General features: G+C 51.0%; 1 protein-coding gene across 6 annotated transcripts in view; it reads right to left on the reverse strand.

The window, feature by feature from the left end:
* TTLL1 (TTL family tubulin polyglutamylase complex subunit L1) overlaps positions 1-17,072 on the reverse strand; it is a 49,336-nt gene that overhangs the window by 11,618 nt on the left and 20,646 nt on the right. For all 6 annotated transcript variants that reach the window (XM_031005617.3, XM_055374800.2, XM_055374801.2 and 3 more), the window contains 4 exons: positions 13,291-13,425; positions 12,568-12,676; positions 8,149-8,292; positions 583-669 (listed from right to left, as the gene is read on the reverse strand). In XM_031005617.3, the coding sequence (XP_030861477.1) occupies positions 583-669; positions 8,149-8,292; positions 12,568-12,676; positions 13,291-13,425 (475 nt within the window). The remainder of the gene's footprint in view (positions 1-582; positions 670-8,148; positions 8,293-12,567; positions 12,677-13,290; positions 13,426-17,072) is intronic.

Here is a 17,072-nt window from a genome sequence, read left to right on the forward strand (position 1 = left end):
CCTCTGAGAAGCGCGCCAGTGCCCACTGTGGCTGAAGTCGCACCAGCCAGGTTTGGTGTCAGGAGGCAGTGCTAAACAGATAGCCACCACGACATCTTCTCTACCCACTGAAAGAGGCAGAGGAATCCACTTCCAAACTCTACCTTCATATATGCCAAAGAACAGCAGGGGCGTTCCTTCCCTCAGGAGAGTGTGCTCCTGCTGGCCAAGGGTGCCGAGTTTGTGAGCTGCTTTCCTAGATGGGAACACTGTCACCCATGAGGACAGGGGAGGGCCTGGGGGACAGGGTGCAGGACTGAGGGAGGATGGACTAGTCTAGACGCACCCTGGAGGTGTCGTAGCCACCAAGTTTACGTGAGATGGGCCACAGCTCCCTGTCGTGGGCTGGGCTCTGGGAGGGGAGCAAGGCAGGAATGTGCTTATACCTTAACCATCAGCAAACAATCAAACCCGAACATCAGTCCCCTTCCTGCCTGGCCTGAGAAACATCTGGGGCCTGAGGTACTGCTGAGCCCGAATCGGGGCAGAAGCGTGTCGGGGGCTGTGTGTGGTGTGACCAGGTGCAGGTGCTCCCGCAGTTACCTCAATCAGCCAGGGCTTCAGCTTGTCGTCGATGATGATGTCGTAGCCATAGCATTCAAAGCAGTGCTTGTCATTGTTCATCACCGGCTGCAGAGAGAGTGACGAGTGGGTGACATGGCCAGCATCAAAGGGTGCAGCCGAGACCAACGCCACAGAGACAAGCAGGATCGTCCCATGGTCCTGACCTCCCACAGCACGGGTTCCCACCCTCCACCACAAACGCTTCCTTCCCTCCTCTCCCTCTTCCTCCCTCAGAGCTCAGAGATTGGGCACTTTCCTCAGCCTGATAGAGAGAACTGATGAAGCCGTAACGGGCATCTCTGCGTCTCACTCATCAGAGGCTTGACTAGCACCCAACCCCTCTGTTGGCATGAGACTGTCATCACAGTGACCAGATGTCCAGCTCCAAGCCCAGAACCTGCAGTGAAGGTCTGTGCAGCCTTATCACAGACAAACACAAACTGTCCACCAGGCTGCGCGTCACCCCTTCCCAGGCCCTTAGGGATCCGGGTGCCAGACTATTAACCTCTGTTCCCAGTGACAAAAGTAAATCCATTTACATACAAATTTTTGAATTTCCTTTGTAATTTTCAATTCCATTTCACTTAGATACACCTTAGATTAACTGTTCTCCAGATACATAAATAACACCACCTGAGGCTGGGTACAGTGGCTCATGCCTATAATCCCAGCACTTTGGGAGGCCAAGGTGGGAGGATCACTCGAGCCCAGGAGTTTGAGACCAGCCTGAGCAACACAGCGAGACCCCCGCCTCTACAAAAAATAAAAAATTTAGCTGGGTGTGGTGGTATGTGCCATTAGTCCCAGCTACTCGGGACAGCTGGAGGCTGAGAGGAAGAGGAGTGCCGTGAGGAGTGCTGGAGTGCAGTGAGCCATGATCGTGCCACTGCACTCCAGCCTGGGTGACAGAGCAAGAACTTGTCACTTAAAAGCAAACAAACAAAAAAAAGAAAACTGGCTGGGTGCAGTGGCTGATGTCTGTAATCCCAGCACTTTGGGAGGCGGAGGCGGGTGGATCCCCTGAAGTCGGGAGTTCGAGACCAGCCTGGCCAACATGGTGAAACCCCGTCTCTACTAAAAATACAAAAAATTAGCGGGCCGTGGTGGCGCGTGCCTGTAATCCCAGCTACTTGGGAGGCTGAGACAGGAGAATCACTTGAACCTGGGAGGTGGAGGTTGCAGTAAGCTGAGACTGCGCCACTGCACTCCAGCCTGGTCAACAAGAGCGAAACTCCGTCTCAAAAAAAAAAAAAAAAAAACACAAAACCCCCCAAACCCAGCTGCTTATGATGCAGATTCCTGGGCCCTCCCCAGCCTGCCTGGATTCAATTCAACCTCTGGAGACGCACCACAGTTTTACAGGCTCCTCAGAGACTTGTGCACCCTATAGTCAGTGAAGCATAGAGACGGGGTAGGGAGGTCTTGTCACACGATAGAGGGCATCGGACTCCGCTTCAACGAAACACTTGAAGCTAGAAACTCTGGGAAGGAGACAGCCTGGACCACCCTCCTCACTCACTGAGAGAAGGGGAGGCTCTGGTTGGCTGCCTCCTCATGTAATTTAGTGGAATTACATTTAAACTAAAAGCCTGGTATCCTCATCCAGGCCAGTGCCCAGATGACTGTCCCAGAAAATGTCTGTAAGACAGGAAGTCATTAGCCTGACTGTCATTCTCCAAACCCCGCTCTGCCTCCAGCCCTGAGCAGGCTGCCTGCATTGCGTAGCTCTCAGTGTCTCTGTCCAGTCTCATGCTGCAGGTTTGGGTTCCTCAGGGGGTCTCAGAGCCACCTCCCGTCCTGCACCAGGCCCCTCCCATGTGCCTGTTTCCTTGTCTGCCTCACTCTGAGGACAACATGCCTGGTAAAAACCAGGTGATGAAATATTTGCTAAGTGAATAAAAACTGAATAAATAAATTCCTGCTCCCAAAGCCTCACAGAGCCTTAGAAATCTATCATAACAGCTTTTCAGTTCAGGAAACTGAGGCCCAGAAGGAGTCGTTCAGAGGCACCTGCCAGAGGGCCAGGCTGAAGGAATACAGGTTTCCTTGATTAAACAGCTAACTTTTTCTCAAATCTCTACCAAAATGGGCTGAGGAGGGAGAGAGAGCAAAAGGCTGGTTAATCCGGCATTAGAATTCACACAATCACGTGTTAACAGATGAGAGGTATTTAGCCCTTCCCAATCATGAAGTCAGTCTCTGCAGAGCACTGTTCACATATACGCCGTGACACTGGCGTCAGGGTCCCAGTTTCACAGATGAGGCATCTGAGGCCCAGCAAGAGCGGGCTCTTCAGCAAAGTCCCCTGTCGGGATATGGTGGGGCCTGGCATGGAATCAGATCTGAACTCCACACTCGTTACCTGCCACCCAAGCTGCAACCCAAGCCACCAAGGTATAAGGAGCTTCAGTGGGACAAGAGATGGGGCACTCGGCCCCTAAGATGTATCTCCAGCAGTCAACTAGGTCCCGGGTTTTTTCTGTCGAATCCTCTGTGAGCCAAAGACACAGAACGAACCCACACACCGTGCTCACGCACCACTTTGAAAGCAGGAAGAGCTTCACTCAAAGTGCAGAAAGTCAAGGCACCGACCCGACATAATCTCTTTTTTTTTTTTTTTTTTGAGATGGAGTTTTGCTCTTGTTGCCCAGGCTGGAGTACAATGGCATGGTCTCGGCTGACTGCAAATTCCACCTCCCAGGTTCAAGCGATTCTCTTGCTTCAGCCTCCCAAATAGCTGGGATCACAGGCGTGCGCCACCACACCCAGCTAATTTTGTATTTTTAGTAGTGATAGGATTTCACCATGTTGGCCAGGCTGGTCTCGAACTCCTGACCTCAGGTGATCCACCCACCTTGCCCTCCCAAAGTACTGGGATTACAAGCATGAGCCACCGCACCTGGACTTTTTTTTTTTTGAGACGGAGTCTTGCTCTGTGGCCCAGGCTGGAGTGCAGTGGCGCAATCTCGGCTCACTGCAAGCTCCGCCTCCCGGGATCACGCCATTCTCCTGCCTCAGCCTCCCGAGTAGCTGGGACTACAGGTGCCGCCACTATGCCTGGATAATTTTTTGTATTTTTAGTAGAGACGGGGTTTCACCATGTTAGCCAGGATGGTCTTGATCTTCTGACCTTGTGATCCGCCCTCCTAGGCCTCCCAAAGTGCTGGGATTACAGGTGTGAGCCACCGCGCCCAGCCCCTTCTTTTTGTTTTTTGAGACAGAATCTTACTCTGTCACCCAGGCTGGGGTGCAGTGGTGTGGTCTCCACCCACTGCAACCTCTGCCTCCCGCGTTCAAGCGATTCTCCTGCGTCAGCCTCCCGAGTAGCTGGGATTATGGATGTGTGCCATCACGCCTGGCTAATTTTTGTATTTTTAGTAGAGATGGGGTTTCATCATGTTATCCAGGCTGGTCTTGAACTCCTGGCCTCATGTGATCCGCCCACCTCAGCCTCTCAAAGTGCTGGGATTACAGGCACTGTGCCTGGCCACGTCTGTCTATAGTTTTCTTTTTCTTTCTTTCTTTTTTTTTTTGAGACAAGGTCTCACTCTGTCGCCCAGGCTGGAGTGCAGTGGCGTGATCACGGCTCCCTGTAGCCTCCATCTTCCAGGCTCAAGTGATTTTCCCAGGTCAGCCTGCCCAGTAGCTGGGACTATAGGCATGCACCACCATGCCTGGCTAATTTTTGTATTTTTTGTAGAGACAGGGTCTCGCATGTTGCCCAGGTTGGTCTCAAATTCCTCGGCTCAAGCAATCTGCCCACCTTGACCTCCCAAAGGGCTGGGACAACAGGTATGCACCAACACATTCGGCTAATTAAAAATAATTTTTTTTTTTTTGTAGAGACAGCATCTTGCTATGTGGTCCAGGCTGGTCTTGAACTCCTGGCCTCAAGCAATCCTCCTGTCTCAGTCTCCCAGAGGGCTGAGATTACAAGCACGAGCCACCATGCCCAGCCTCTTAATTTTCGTGGTTGTTTCACTGAAGCCTTTCACTTCAAAGAGGCTCAATATAAGCCTCTTTGGATATGTTTAAAGGTAAAAGTAGAAGACAAGGCCTTAATTTTCCACAGAGAATGTTTCTTTTTTTTGTCTTTTTTTTTCCCCTTTTTGTGGAGAAGGAGGTCTCGCTATATTGCCCAGGCAGGTCTCGAACTCCTGGGTTCAAGCTATCCTCCTGCCTCTGCCTCCCTAAGAGCTGGGATTACAGGCGTGAGCCACCACACCCGGCCTCCACAGAGAATGTTTTCTATAAATATGTTCATACAGCCAGGCACAGTGGCTCCTGCCTGTAATCCCAGCACTTTGGGAGTCCGAGGCAGGCGGATCACGAGGTCAAGAGATGGAGACCATCCTAGCCAACATGGTGAAACCCTGTCTCTACTAAAAATACAAAAATTAGCTGGGCGTGGTGGCGTGCACTTGTAGTCCCAGCTACTCAGGAGGCTGAGGCAAGAGAATTGCTTGAACCTGGGAGGCGGAGGTTGCAGTGAGCCGAAATCGCATCACTGCACTCCAGCCTGGCGACACAGCAAGACTCTGTCTCAAAAAAAAAATTGAAAAAAAAAAAATGTTCACACATCAACCTTGATGCCATCACACTTTCTCCAGAACAGCAGTTTCACACATTTCCATCTTTCGTCTTTTTTTTTAAAGAGACAGGGCTGGCCGGGTGCAGTAGCTCACGCCTGTAATCCCAGCACTTTGGGAGGTCCAGGTGGGTGGATCACCTCAGGTCAGGAGTTCGAGACTAGCCTGGACAACATGGCAAAACCTTGTCTCTACTTAAAAATACAAACATTAGCCAGTTATGGTGACGCGCACCTGTAGTCCCAGCTACTTGGGAGGCTGAAGCAAGAGAATCTCTTGAACCCGGGAGCTGGAGGTTGCTGGGAGCCAAGATCGTGCCACTGCACTCCAGCCTGGGTGACAGAGAGAGACTCCATCTCAAAAACAAAACAAAACAAAAACATTAAAGAGACAGGGCCTCATGGTCACCCAGACTGGAGTGCACTGGCGTGATCGTGGCTCACTGTACCCTCAAACTCCTGGACTCAAGCAATCCTCCCGCCTCACCCTCCTGACTAGCTGGGATCACAAGTATGTGCCACCACGCCCGGCTAGTTGATTTTTTATTTTTAGAAGCAAGGTCTTGGCCGGGCGCGGTGGCTCACATCTGTAATCCCAGCACCTTGGGAGGCTGAGGTGGGTGGATCACAAGGTCCGGAGATCCAGACCAGCCTGGCCAACATGGTGAAACTCTGTCAGTACTAAAAATACAAAAATTAGTTGGACATTGTGGTGCAAGCCTGTAATCCCAGCTACTTGGGAGGCTGAGGCAGGAGAATCGTTTGAACCAGGGATCGGAGGCTGCAGTGGGCTAAGATTGTGCCACTGCACTCCAGCCTGGTCGACAGAATGAGACTCCGTCTCAAATAAAAAAAAAAAAAAAAAAAAAAAAAAAAAGCAGGGTCTTACTTTGTTACCCTCAAGTCCCAAACTTTTGGGCTTAAGTGATCCTCCACCTCGGCGTCTCAAAGTGCTGGGATTACAGGTGTGAGCCACTGTGCCTGGCCAATTTCATACATTTCTGACTGTGGAGGGAAGCTCTTTCTCACAGCCTCTTGACACCAGTGTGGGGGACACATACCACAGCTGGCCATGGTTACTTTTGCTCTTTGACATGGTGGTGATTCTTTGAGCTTTGGGAGTTTTGTAAAGCACCTTTGTTAAAAGAATGGGAAGTATCCCACCACACACACACTCCACGGTGATGTGGCACCCACTCTCTGGGCCCACATCTGAGTAGGTGGGTCTCTCAGGGGCCACCTCAAAAAGTAAAAGAACAGACCATACTTGCCCTCAGAGAAAAAAACAAAAGACCAGGAAACTGACAGGAGAGACTGGGCTCCGGAGTGGGCTGGGGAGGGTGGGAGCGTTGCTTTCCTACCCCTCCCTCATAGGTGAGATGGGAAGATTTCATGGGCTTTGGGCCAGAAACCTGTTCTACTTCCCAGCTCTGGGGCCTGGGCCTCCGTTTTCCCAGGAGTCATATGCGGGTAACAAAACACCCCAAGACTCCTGCTGGGGGAGCACTGGAAATATATATATATATTTTTTTCTAGACAGTCTCACTCTGTCGCCAGGCTGGAGTGCAGTGGTGCGATCTCGGCTCACTGCAAGCTCCGCCTCCCAGGTTCACACCATTCTCCTGCCTCAGCCTCCCGAGTAGCTGGGACTACAGGCGCCCACTACCATGCCCGGCAAATTTTTTTGTAGTTGTAGTAGAGACGGGGTTTCACTGTGTTAGTCAGGATGGTCTCAATCTCCTGACCTCGTGATCTGCCCACCTTGGCCTCCCAAAGTGCTGGGATTACAGGTGTGAGCCACAGCGCCCAGCCCCGGAAATATTAATAGTAGCAAGCTTGCTGGTGCTCATATGTTCATTTCTCTCTTTTCCCTTAAAAACAGATGTGCACCTGCTTTAACACGGTAAAACAAAACACGAATGCCAACTGAAAACCAGCAAACAAACATAAAATGTGAAGATAAAAAAAGAGGCACGCCATTTCCAGCCTGAAATATCTATGAAATACTAAAGTCAGGACATCACAGACAAGAGGCTGCTGGAAGTCCATCTCCAATATATCAGTTTATGCCAAAATAGTTATTATTGACTTAGTGGGTATAAGAGGAGTGGAGGGGCCAGGGCCTGCGGCTACACCTGAGAGGCTAGCCCGGCTCACCCCGGGATGGCACTGGGCTGCAAGCTAGCCCCTTTCCCTTTCCGAAAAGACTGCAGCCTCTGGCAGATGTGCAGGCGGCAAGAAAGTGAAAACAGGTTTTTTTTTTGTTTTTTTTTTTTTTGTTTTTGAGACAGAGTTTCGCTCTTGTTGCCCAGGCTGGAGCGCAATGGCGCGATCGCGGCTCACTGCAACCTCTGCCTCCTGGGTTCAAGCAATTCTCCTGCCTCAGCCTCCCAAGTAGCTGGGATTACAGGTGCACACCACCACACCCGGCTAATTTTTTGTATTTTTCGTAGAGACAGGGTTTCACCATGTCCAGGCTGGTCTTGAACTTCTGACCTCAGGTGATCCGCCCGCCTCGCCCTCCCAGCGTGCTGGGATTACAGGCGTTAACCAACGCGCCCAGCCTGTTTTTTGTTTTTTGAGACAGAGTCTTGCTCTGTCACCCAGGCTGGAGTGCAGTGGTGTGACCTCCACTCACTGCAACCCCTGCCTCCCGGGTTCAAGCGATTCTCCTGCCTCAGCATCCCCAGTAGGTGGGATTACACGTGCATGCCACCATGCCCGGCTAATTTTTGTATTTTTAGTAGAAACAGGGTTTCACCATGTATGTGGGCCAGGCTAGTCTCAAACTTCTGACCTCAGGTGATCTGCCCACCTCAGCCTCCCAAAGTGCTGGGATTACAGGCGTGAGCCACCGCGCACAGCTGAAAACAGGTATTTTTTAACAGAAAGACAGCAAGCCCCCCCACTCCCAAACGGGCCCTGGGAGCTGGGTCCCCCGCCCACACCAAACTCACCGCCACGGCCTTCAGGGACTGCACGATGATCCAGTGGATCTCGTCGAACAGCTTGCTGGTCACCTCCTTGCCGCGGGTGCTCTCCAGGTAGAGCCGCAGGTTACTCACTGTCCACTTGCCCCCATGGATGTGGTTGTAGTCCTCCTGGTGACGGGAAAGCGGGCAGGCATCCCTCAGGCTAGGCACCCCAGAGGAACCCAGCGGAACCGTTGCAACCCCCAAGCATTTCTGGAGTGCCCCCTGGGTGTGGGCATCCAGCAACAAAGCAAACGTCCGGACCCCTGCCCCAGGGAGATCTGGGCCGGCTATTTTCCGTTTTGTTTTAAGACAGGGTCTCACTCTGTCCCCCAAGCTGGAGTGCGGTGGCATTACTTTGGTGCACTGCAGCCTTGACCTCTTGAGCTCAAGCGATCCTCCCACCTCATCCTCTCAAGTAACTGGGACTACAGGCATGTGCCACTATGCCTGGCTAATTTTTAAATTTTTTGTAGAGAAGAGGTCTCACTATGTTGCCCAGACTGGTCTTGAACTCCTGGCCTCAAGGGATCCTCCTGCCTTGGCCTCCCAAAGTGTTGGGATTACAGGCATGAGCCACTGTGCCCGGCCACCTGGGCCTCCTATTATGTGGGGTTTTTCTGTTTTTATTTTTGTTTTTTGAGACAGAGTCTCACTCTGTCACCCAGGCTGGAGTGCAATGGCACGATCTCGGCTTACTACACTGTAAGCCACCGCGCTTGGCCTTCTGTGGGTATTTTAAAATGCTCATCTCCCTAATACTCTCAGGCTTAATCATTTATGCCTCACAGCACAGGCTGTGGAGTGCTGCCGGGATACCCTTCAAGACCAAGGCACTCATTCTTCTAGCTGAGACCCACCCTCACTGGGAGTGCCCTTGGCTTGAGGGAGCTGCCTAATCCAGGGTGAAAGCCCTCCCCAAGGCAACAGCATACCATGTCTGGCTGATGCCAGGTGTCAGCCCCTGCTCCCTCCAGGACAGTTCTGCAGGGCCACCCCTGCTCCACAGCGCCCCATGGTGGGCAGAGGCCTCCACTGCAGCAACATCAGCTTGCTGACTTCTACCTCAGAGTCTTTCCTGGGGAAGCCAACCTAAGACACGCCTGGGTTGCACACTGCAGTTTAAAAGCACCACACCCATCACTCTCTAACAACCTTGAGAAGACGCCATTATCATCCCATTTCACAGGGGAGGCCGGGCTCAGAGAAGCTGTTACTTGGCCAAGCTTTCCTCCTGGGCTGGGATGGGGCTGGGCCTCCGGCCCAAATGTTCTGATGCCAGTTCTGAGCTCTTCCTGTTTTGCCACCCCTGAAAATTAATTCTCCATACAATGCTTGCCTTTGAAGGCAAAGAGCTAGAAAATACCCAAATGTATTACATCGTTAGGAGACTGCATTTCATTTTCTAAGTATAAAGTGAGAACCATGAACTAAAACAAAACCAGCCTACTAACTCTTCCAGCAAACACCACTGACTCAAAGCAGATAAAAGGAGAATTAACCATATTTTTAAAAAAAGTCCAGGCACGGTGGCTCACGCCTGTAATCCCAGCACTTTGGGAAGCTGGGGTGAGAGGATCACCTGAGGTCAGGAGTTCAAGACCAGCCTGGCCAACATGGTGAAACCTCGTCTCTACTAAAAACCCCAGCCAGGTGTGGTGGCGCACACCTGTAACCCCAGTTACTCAGGGGGCTGAGGCAGAAGAATCGCTTGAACCCGGAAGGCAGAGGTTGCAGTGAGCCAAGATCCTGCCACTGTACTCCAGCCTGGGTAACAGAGCAAGACTCTGTCTAAAAAAACTAATAATCATAAATACATAAATAAAAAATAAAATTTGTAAAACTGATGCTTGCTTGGTTTACTCTGAGGAAGACCTGAAGGGGAAGCGAGTTAGGCCAGCCACATGTGGAAGCCACTTGGCCCCAGTAAGCAGTGGCCATCGTCATCCCAAGACCAGCAAGGTGAACCCCTGGCTCCTGTTGGCAGCTGTGGGGCCCGGAGGGCTGGTGAGCTGCCCAAGTCACACAGGTAAGTGATGGGCGGAGGACCGAGTCCAGCCTCGTCTGACCAAACTCTTCAGCAGGTTCTTCAGAAATGCATATTTCATACCAATACTCACTCTCTTTCTCCTCAAATTAGAAAACAGACCAGAGCATTCAAGGCTTCCATCCAAAGAAGATTCAAACCAAAGAAGGAGTCTTTCATAAAGAAACGAGACCTTTGGTTTATGTTGGGGTGAAATTAGAGCCCCTAACCTGAACTGGGCCCACAAAGCCCTGTGTGTCTGCCCTTGCTGGCCTCTCCAGTCCCTCCCCATCCACTGCCCTCACGCCAGGGGCTCCTGCTACTCTGGCGTCCTTTCAGCCCCTGTAATGCTCCCTCTGGCAACAGGGCCTCGGCACACGCTGTACCTACTACTATGGAACCTTCTCCACCCCCTCTGGATTATCCCTACTCATGCTTCAGATCTCGGCTCCAGCACCGCTTTGCAGGGAAGCCTTCTCCAACCACTGGATGAGGGGCTTCTTTTGTTCCATGCTCTTCTAGATGTGTGTTCCTCACTTTCAGAGCAAGCAGCTCAGTTTGTAATTTCATGTTCATCAGGGTGATTATTTGATGACTATCTCCCCTGGAAGCTCTGGGATGTGTGAGAGTAGGTACTAAGGTAGGCTTTGCCTATCACTGTGTCCTGGGCACTCAGAAGGGGACCAACTCACATAGGTACTCAATGGGTACAGATGGGGCCTCCGATGGGGCTATGTCCAGATAAACCCATAGCAAGTTGAAAATATTGTAAGTTGAAAGTAGATTTCGCCGGGCGCAGTAGCTCACACCTCTAATCCTAGCACTTTGGAGGCCGAGGCGGGTGGATCACGAGGTCAAGAGATCAAGACCATCCTGGCCAACATGGGGAAATGCCATCTCTACTAAAAATACAAAAATTAGCTGGGCGTGGTGGTGCACGCCTGTGATCCCAGCTACTCAGGAGGCTGAGGCAGGAGGATCGCTTGAACCTGGGAGGCGGAGGTTGCAGTGAGCTGAGATCACGGCACTGCACTCCAGCCTGGCAACAGAGCGAGACTCTGTCTCTTAAAAAAGAAAAGATAAAAGAAAAAAAAAGAAACTGCATTATTTAACGCCAGGCACAGTGGCACACGCCTGTAATCCCAGCACTTTGGGAGGTTGAGGTGGGCAGATCACTTGAGAAAAAGAGTTCGAGACCAGCCTGGCCAACATGGTGAAACCCCATCTCTACTAAAATACAAAAATTAGCCAGGCATGGTGACACATGCTTGTAGTCTCAGCTCCTCAGGAGGCTGACGCAGGAGAATCACTTGAACCTGGGAGACAGGTTGCGGTGAGCTAAGATCATGCCACTGCACTCTAGCCGGGGCAACAGAGCGAGACTCCGCCTCAAAAAGAAAAAAAAAAGTGCATTTTATATACCTAACCTACTGAATATCATAGCCTTGCCTATCTAAGACATGCTCAGAACACTTACAATAGCCTGAAGTTGGGCAAAATCATCTAAGGCAAAGCCTATTTTATAATAAAGTGTGAAATACCTCACATAATTTATTGACTACTGTACTCAAAGTAAAAAACCAGATGGTTGCATGTGCACTTGAAGTACGGTTCCTACTGAATGCATGTCGCTTTCATACCACTGGAAGCTTGAAAAATTGTAAGTTGAGGCAGGGTACTCAGGGATGGTCTAAGCAGAAGTCACCTCATGACATCCTCCCACAGTCCCGCCAGGTAATACTATGATCTCCTTTTATAAATGGAGAAACCAAGGCTCTAAGAGTTACACTGACTTGCCCGAGGCCACAGAACTAGAAAGGCAGGGCGTGAGCCTGCTGCCTTCTTTCTCCAGGTGCCCCCACCCAGCCACGGCATTCAGCTGATGTGTCCTAGGCCAGCCCGCCTGATGCCTAGAGCCTCCCAGTCCCATCAGTGCCAGACCTTAGACCAGGATACTCTTTGAGTATCACTTCTATACCCACCCTGTTCCTGCAAAAATAGAAGAAAGAAACCCACAAAGTCGGTGCTTTTTTTTTTTTTTTCTTTTGAGACGGAGTCTCACTCAGTTGTCCAGGGTGGAGTGCAATGGTGCAATCTCGGCTCACTGCAACCTTTGCCTTCCGGTTCAAGCGATTCTCCTGCCTCAGCCTCCCGAGTAGCTAGAATTACAGGCGCCAGCCACCATGGTAATTTCCGTATTTTTTTTTTTTTAGTAGAGACAGGGTTTCATTGTGTTCGTCAGGCTGGTCTTGAACTCCTGACCTCAGGTGATCCACCCGCCTCAGCCTCCCAAAGTGCTGGGATTACAGGCGTGAGCCACCACACCGGGCCTGAAAGTCAGTCCATTTCTGTAAGCACAAATGAAAGGACACACTCACCCCGTGTTTCTGGATGGCGACGTTGGTGAGATGAACGAACATGTTGTCCAGCTCACTGGTACTCGGGGTGTATTTCACTGTGCAGAACCGGCAAAACCCAAGCTTGTACCTAGGAGGGAATGTAGATTAATTCAAACTCTGAGGAGAAACAAAAAGAAAAGACACCACTTCATTCTCTTAATTTTTTAATTTTAATTTTTAAAATTTATTTATTTATTTTTTTGAGACGGAGTCTCGTGCTGTCGCCCTGGCTGGAGTGCAGTGGTGTGGTCTCGGCTCACTGCAAGCTCCGCCTCCCGGGTTCACGCCATTCTCCTGCCTCAGCCTCCCGAGTAGCTGGGACTACAGGCACCCGCCACCATGCCCGGCTGATTTTTTGTATTTTTTAGTAGAGACGGGGTTTCACCGTTTTAGCCAGGATGGTCTCGATCTCCTGACCTCATGATCCACCTGCCTCGGCCTCCCAAAGTGCTGGGATTACAGGCGTGAGCCACCGCGCCCGGCCTGACACCACCTCATTCTCTAAAAAGAGCTGCTTTTGTGTGTGTGATTTACACGACTCACATCGGCATCGGGCCTGACTGCTCTTACTTCCCTCAATCCCTGCCCCGTGCCAGGCACCGCACATGCACTGTTTTACGAAACCTCACAATGGTGCTAAGAAGAAAGACGTTTTGGGTGAAAACACAATCAAGAGGGAACCAAAACCTTAGGGACGCTTACATGTAACAGCGCAGCGGACGGTACGTGGACACCAGAACGTACAAGCGCAGGTCGAACTTCCTCCCGCCAATTAGTAACGGGTTGTTAATATAGAGAGAGATCACGTAGGCTTCTTTATTAGATTGAGACACAAACCTAAACATGGCAGAGAAAGTAAAAATTAGATGGTAAAAGATGCAATAACGAAGACACAATCCATGAAAGGAATAACTGATAAGCTGGACTTCATTAAAATTAAAAAATTAAAGAGTTTTGGCTGGGCGCGGTGGCTCAAGCCTGTAATCCCAGCACTTTGGGAGGCGAGGCAGGTGGATCACTTCAGGTCGGGAGTTCAAGACGAGCCTGGTCGACATGGTGAAACCCCGTCTCTGCTAAAAAGAAAAAAAATTAGCCCAGTGTGGTGGTGTGTGCCTGTAGTCCCAGATACTCAGGAGGCTGTGGCAGGAGAATCACTTGAACCCAAGAGGTGGAGGTTGCAGTGAGCCGAGATGGCACTACTGCACTCCAGCCTGGGTGACAGAGCAAGACTCCATCTCAAATAAATAAATAAATAAATAAATAAATAAATAAATAAATAAAGACAGTAAAAAGATCTGTGGTTGCCACAGACTAGGGATAAACAGGCAGAGCACAGAGGATTTTGAGGGCAGTGAAACTACTCCGTATGTTACTATGATGGTGGATCTGGCCGAGCTTGGTGGTTCATGCCTGTAATCCCAGCACTTTGGGAGGCCGAGGCGGGTGGATCACCTGAGGTCAGGAGTTCGAGACCAGCCTGGCCAACATGGTGAAACCCTGTCTCTACTAAAAATACAAAAATAGCCAGGCATGGGGGCAGGTGCCTGTAATTCCAGCTACTCCAGAGGCTGAGGCAGGATAATCGCTTGAACCCGGAAGGCAGAGTTTGCAGTGAACCAAGATCCTGCCACTGCACTCCAGCCTGGGCAATAGAGCGAGACTCCATCTCAAAAAATAAATAAATAAAATAATGGTGGATCCATGTCACTATACATTCGCCTAAGCTCCCAAAATGGACAACACTAAGAGTAAACCCTAATGTGAACTATGGCCTTTGGGTGATGATGGGCTGGTGTCAGTCTGCCAATTTTTATTTATATATATATTTTTTTGAGACACAGTCTTCCTCTGTCACCCAGGCTGGAGTGCATTGGCGTGATCTCGGCTCACTGCAACCTCCACCTCCTGGGTTAAAACGATTCTCCTGCCTCAGCCTCCCGAGTAGCTGGGATTACAGACGCCAGCCACCATGCCTGGCTAATTTTTGTATTTTTAGTAGAGACAGGGTTTTGCCATGTCGGCCAGGCTAGTCTCAAACTCCTGACCTGAAGTGATCCGCCCGCCTTGGCCTCCCAAAGTGCTGGGATTACAGGCTTGTGCCACCACACATGGCCAAATTTTTTTTTTTTGAGACGGTCTTGCTGTGTTGCCCAGGCTGGAGTGCAGTGGTGCGATCACAGCTCACTGCAGTCTCCTGGGCTCAAGTGATAGTCTCACCTCAGCCTGGCAAGTAGCTGAGACTACAGGCATGTGCCACGACACCCAGCTAATCAGTTTGCTAACTTTAACAATTCTGGTGGGGGATGCTGATAAGCGGGGAGGCCGTGCATGTGTGGGGGAAGGGGTATAGGAAAAAAAATCTCTGTATCTTCTTCAATTGTGCAGTAAACCTAAAACTGCTCTAAAAAAATCAAGCTACTGGAGGCCTGTAATCCCAGCACTTTGGGAAGCCGAGGCAGGAGGATCACGAGGTCAGGAGTTCAAGACCAGCCTAACCAACATGGTGAAACCCTGTCTCTACTAAAAGACACAAAAATTAGCCAGGTGTGGTGGCGGGTGCCTGTAATCCCAGCTACTCAGGAGGCTGAGGCAGGAGAATCGCTTGAACCTGGGACGTGGAGGTTGCAGTGAGCTGAGATCGCGCCACTGCAGTCCAGCCTGGGAGACAGAGCGAGACACTGTCTCAAAAAAAAAAAAAAAAAAAAATTAAAAAAAAAAAATCAAGCTACTAGAAAAAAAACAGATGGTAAAGACCAAAGGTGCATCTCGTCAGCTGGCAACACGCTCCCAGCCTCTCACTGTGAGGGGCTGGGTCATCAGGAAGGAAATGGGGGTGGGGTGTATCCATGGAGGACACACCCCCTGCCCCAGGGGACAGTGCAAGCAGCCGCAGGACAGTCCCCAGGAGTCCACTCAGGGAAATGCTCCTTGGGGCTGGCCATCTGGGGGCTGGCAAAGTGTAATTAGATTTAAGCATGGCCGGGCATGGTGGCTGACACCTGTAGTCCCAGCACTTTGGGAGGCTGACGCAGGCAGATCACTTGAGCCCAGGAATTTGAGTCAACTTGGGCAACATGATGAAACCCTACCTCTACAAAAAAGAAAAATTAGCCAGGTGTGGTCGTGTGTACCTATAGTCTCAGCTACTCAGGAGGCTGAGGTGGGAGGATCGCTTGGGCCTAGGAGGTTGAGGTTGCAGTGAGCCATGATCCCGTCTTAAAAAAAAAAAAATTTTTTTTTTAGGCCACACACAGTGGCTCACCCCCTTTAATCCTAGTACTTTGGGAGGCCAAGGTGGGTGGATCACCTGAGGTCAAGAGTTCGAGACCAGCCTGGCCAACATGGTAAAACCCCATCTCTACTAAAAATAAAAAAATTAGCCAGGCATGGTGGGCGCCTGTGATCCCAGCTACTTGGGAGGCTGAGGTAGGCAGATCGCTTGAACCTGGGAGGCGTGAGGTTGCAGTGAGCTGAGATTGTACCACTGTACTCCAGCCTGGGCAACAGAGTGAGACTCCATCTCAAAAGAAAAAAAAAAAAAGTAAACGTGCTATAAAATGAGAAGGTGTCTCCTGTCACCCTGGGAACTCCTGACAAGTGAGTCATCTCCCCACTGGAAAAGGATCAGACAGAAGCTTTGCCCTGGTGGGCCCCAGGCACTTCTGAGCAGCTGAGAAAAAACAAAGACAGAGAAGCCAGCAGACCCAGGCCCCTGGGCTTGCCACGAGGCCACTGCCCCACCACTTGCTCAGCTGTGCCCAACGGCTGTGCCCGGCTCCTCCCAGATGCTTCATATTTCACGTGTTAACTCGTTCCATCCCCACCACAACCCCATGGCAGTGGTGCTGCTGGTGTCCCCGGTTTACTCAGATGGAGAATGTAAGACATGGAGAGTCTGAAGAACAAAATACGCTCAGCCACTTCGTGTGAGACTGGGCTTCAAACCCAGGACCCTAGGGCCACGAGTCCCAGGACTTTGGCAGGTGCCTCGCTGCCTCAGAACCACCACGACTGAGCGGTTCTCACACCAGCCTGTAATCGAAAAGTGGCTGCAGGCCCTGGCCCATGACCTACACCCTTCTTCATAGCCTGCCTTGGGCAGAGTCTGGGACTAATCACACGAAGACAACCACAGAACCCCACTGTGACGCCACGTGACAGATGACGCACGCCTGCAAAAGCAAGCATGGGCTGTGTGGCTCGTGGCCAAAGACCACAGAACAGGCCAGGAACAGTGGCTCATGCCTGTAATCCCAGCACTTTGGGAGGCCGAGGTGGGTGGATCACCCTGAGGTCAGGAGTTTGAGACCAGCCTGGCTAACAGGGCAAAACCCCACCTCTCTCTCTTTTTGTTTTTTTAGACAGAGTCTCACTCTGTCACCCAGGCTGGAGTGCATGGCGCGATCTCAGCTCACTGCAACCTCCGCCTTCTGGGTTCAAGCAATTCTCCTGCCTCAGCCTCCTGAGTAGTTGGGATTACAGGC

This window comes from Gorilla gorilla, chromosome 23 (genome assembly GCF_029281585.2).
Source record: "Gorilla gorilla gorilla isolate KB3781 chromosome 23, NHGRI_mGorGor1-v2.1_pri, whole genome shotgun sequence".
NCBI lineage: Eukaryota > Metazoa > Chordata > Mammalia > Primates > Hominidae > Gorilla > Gorilla gorilla.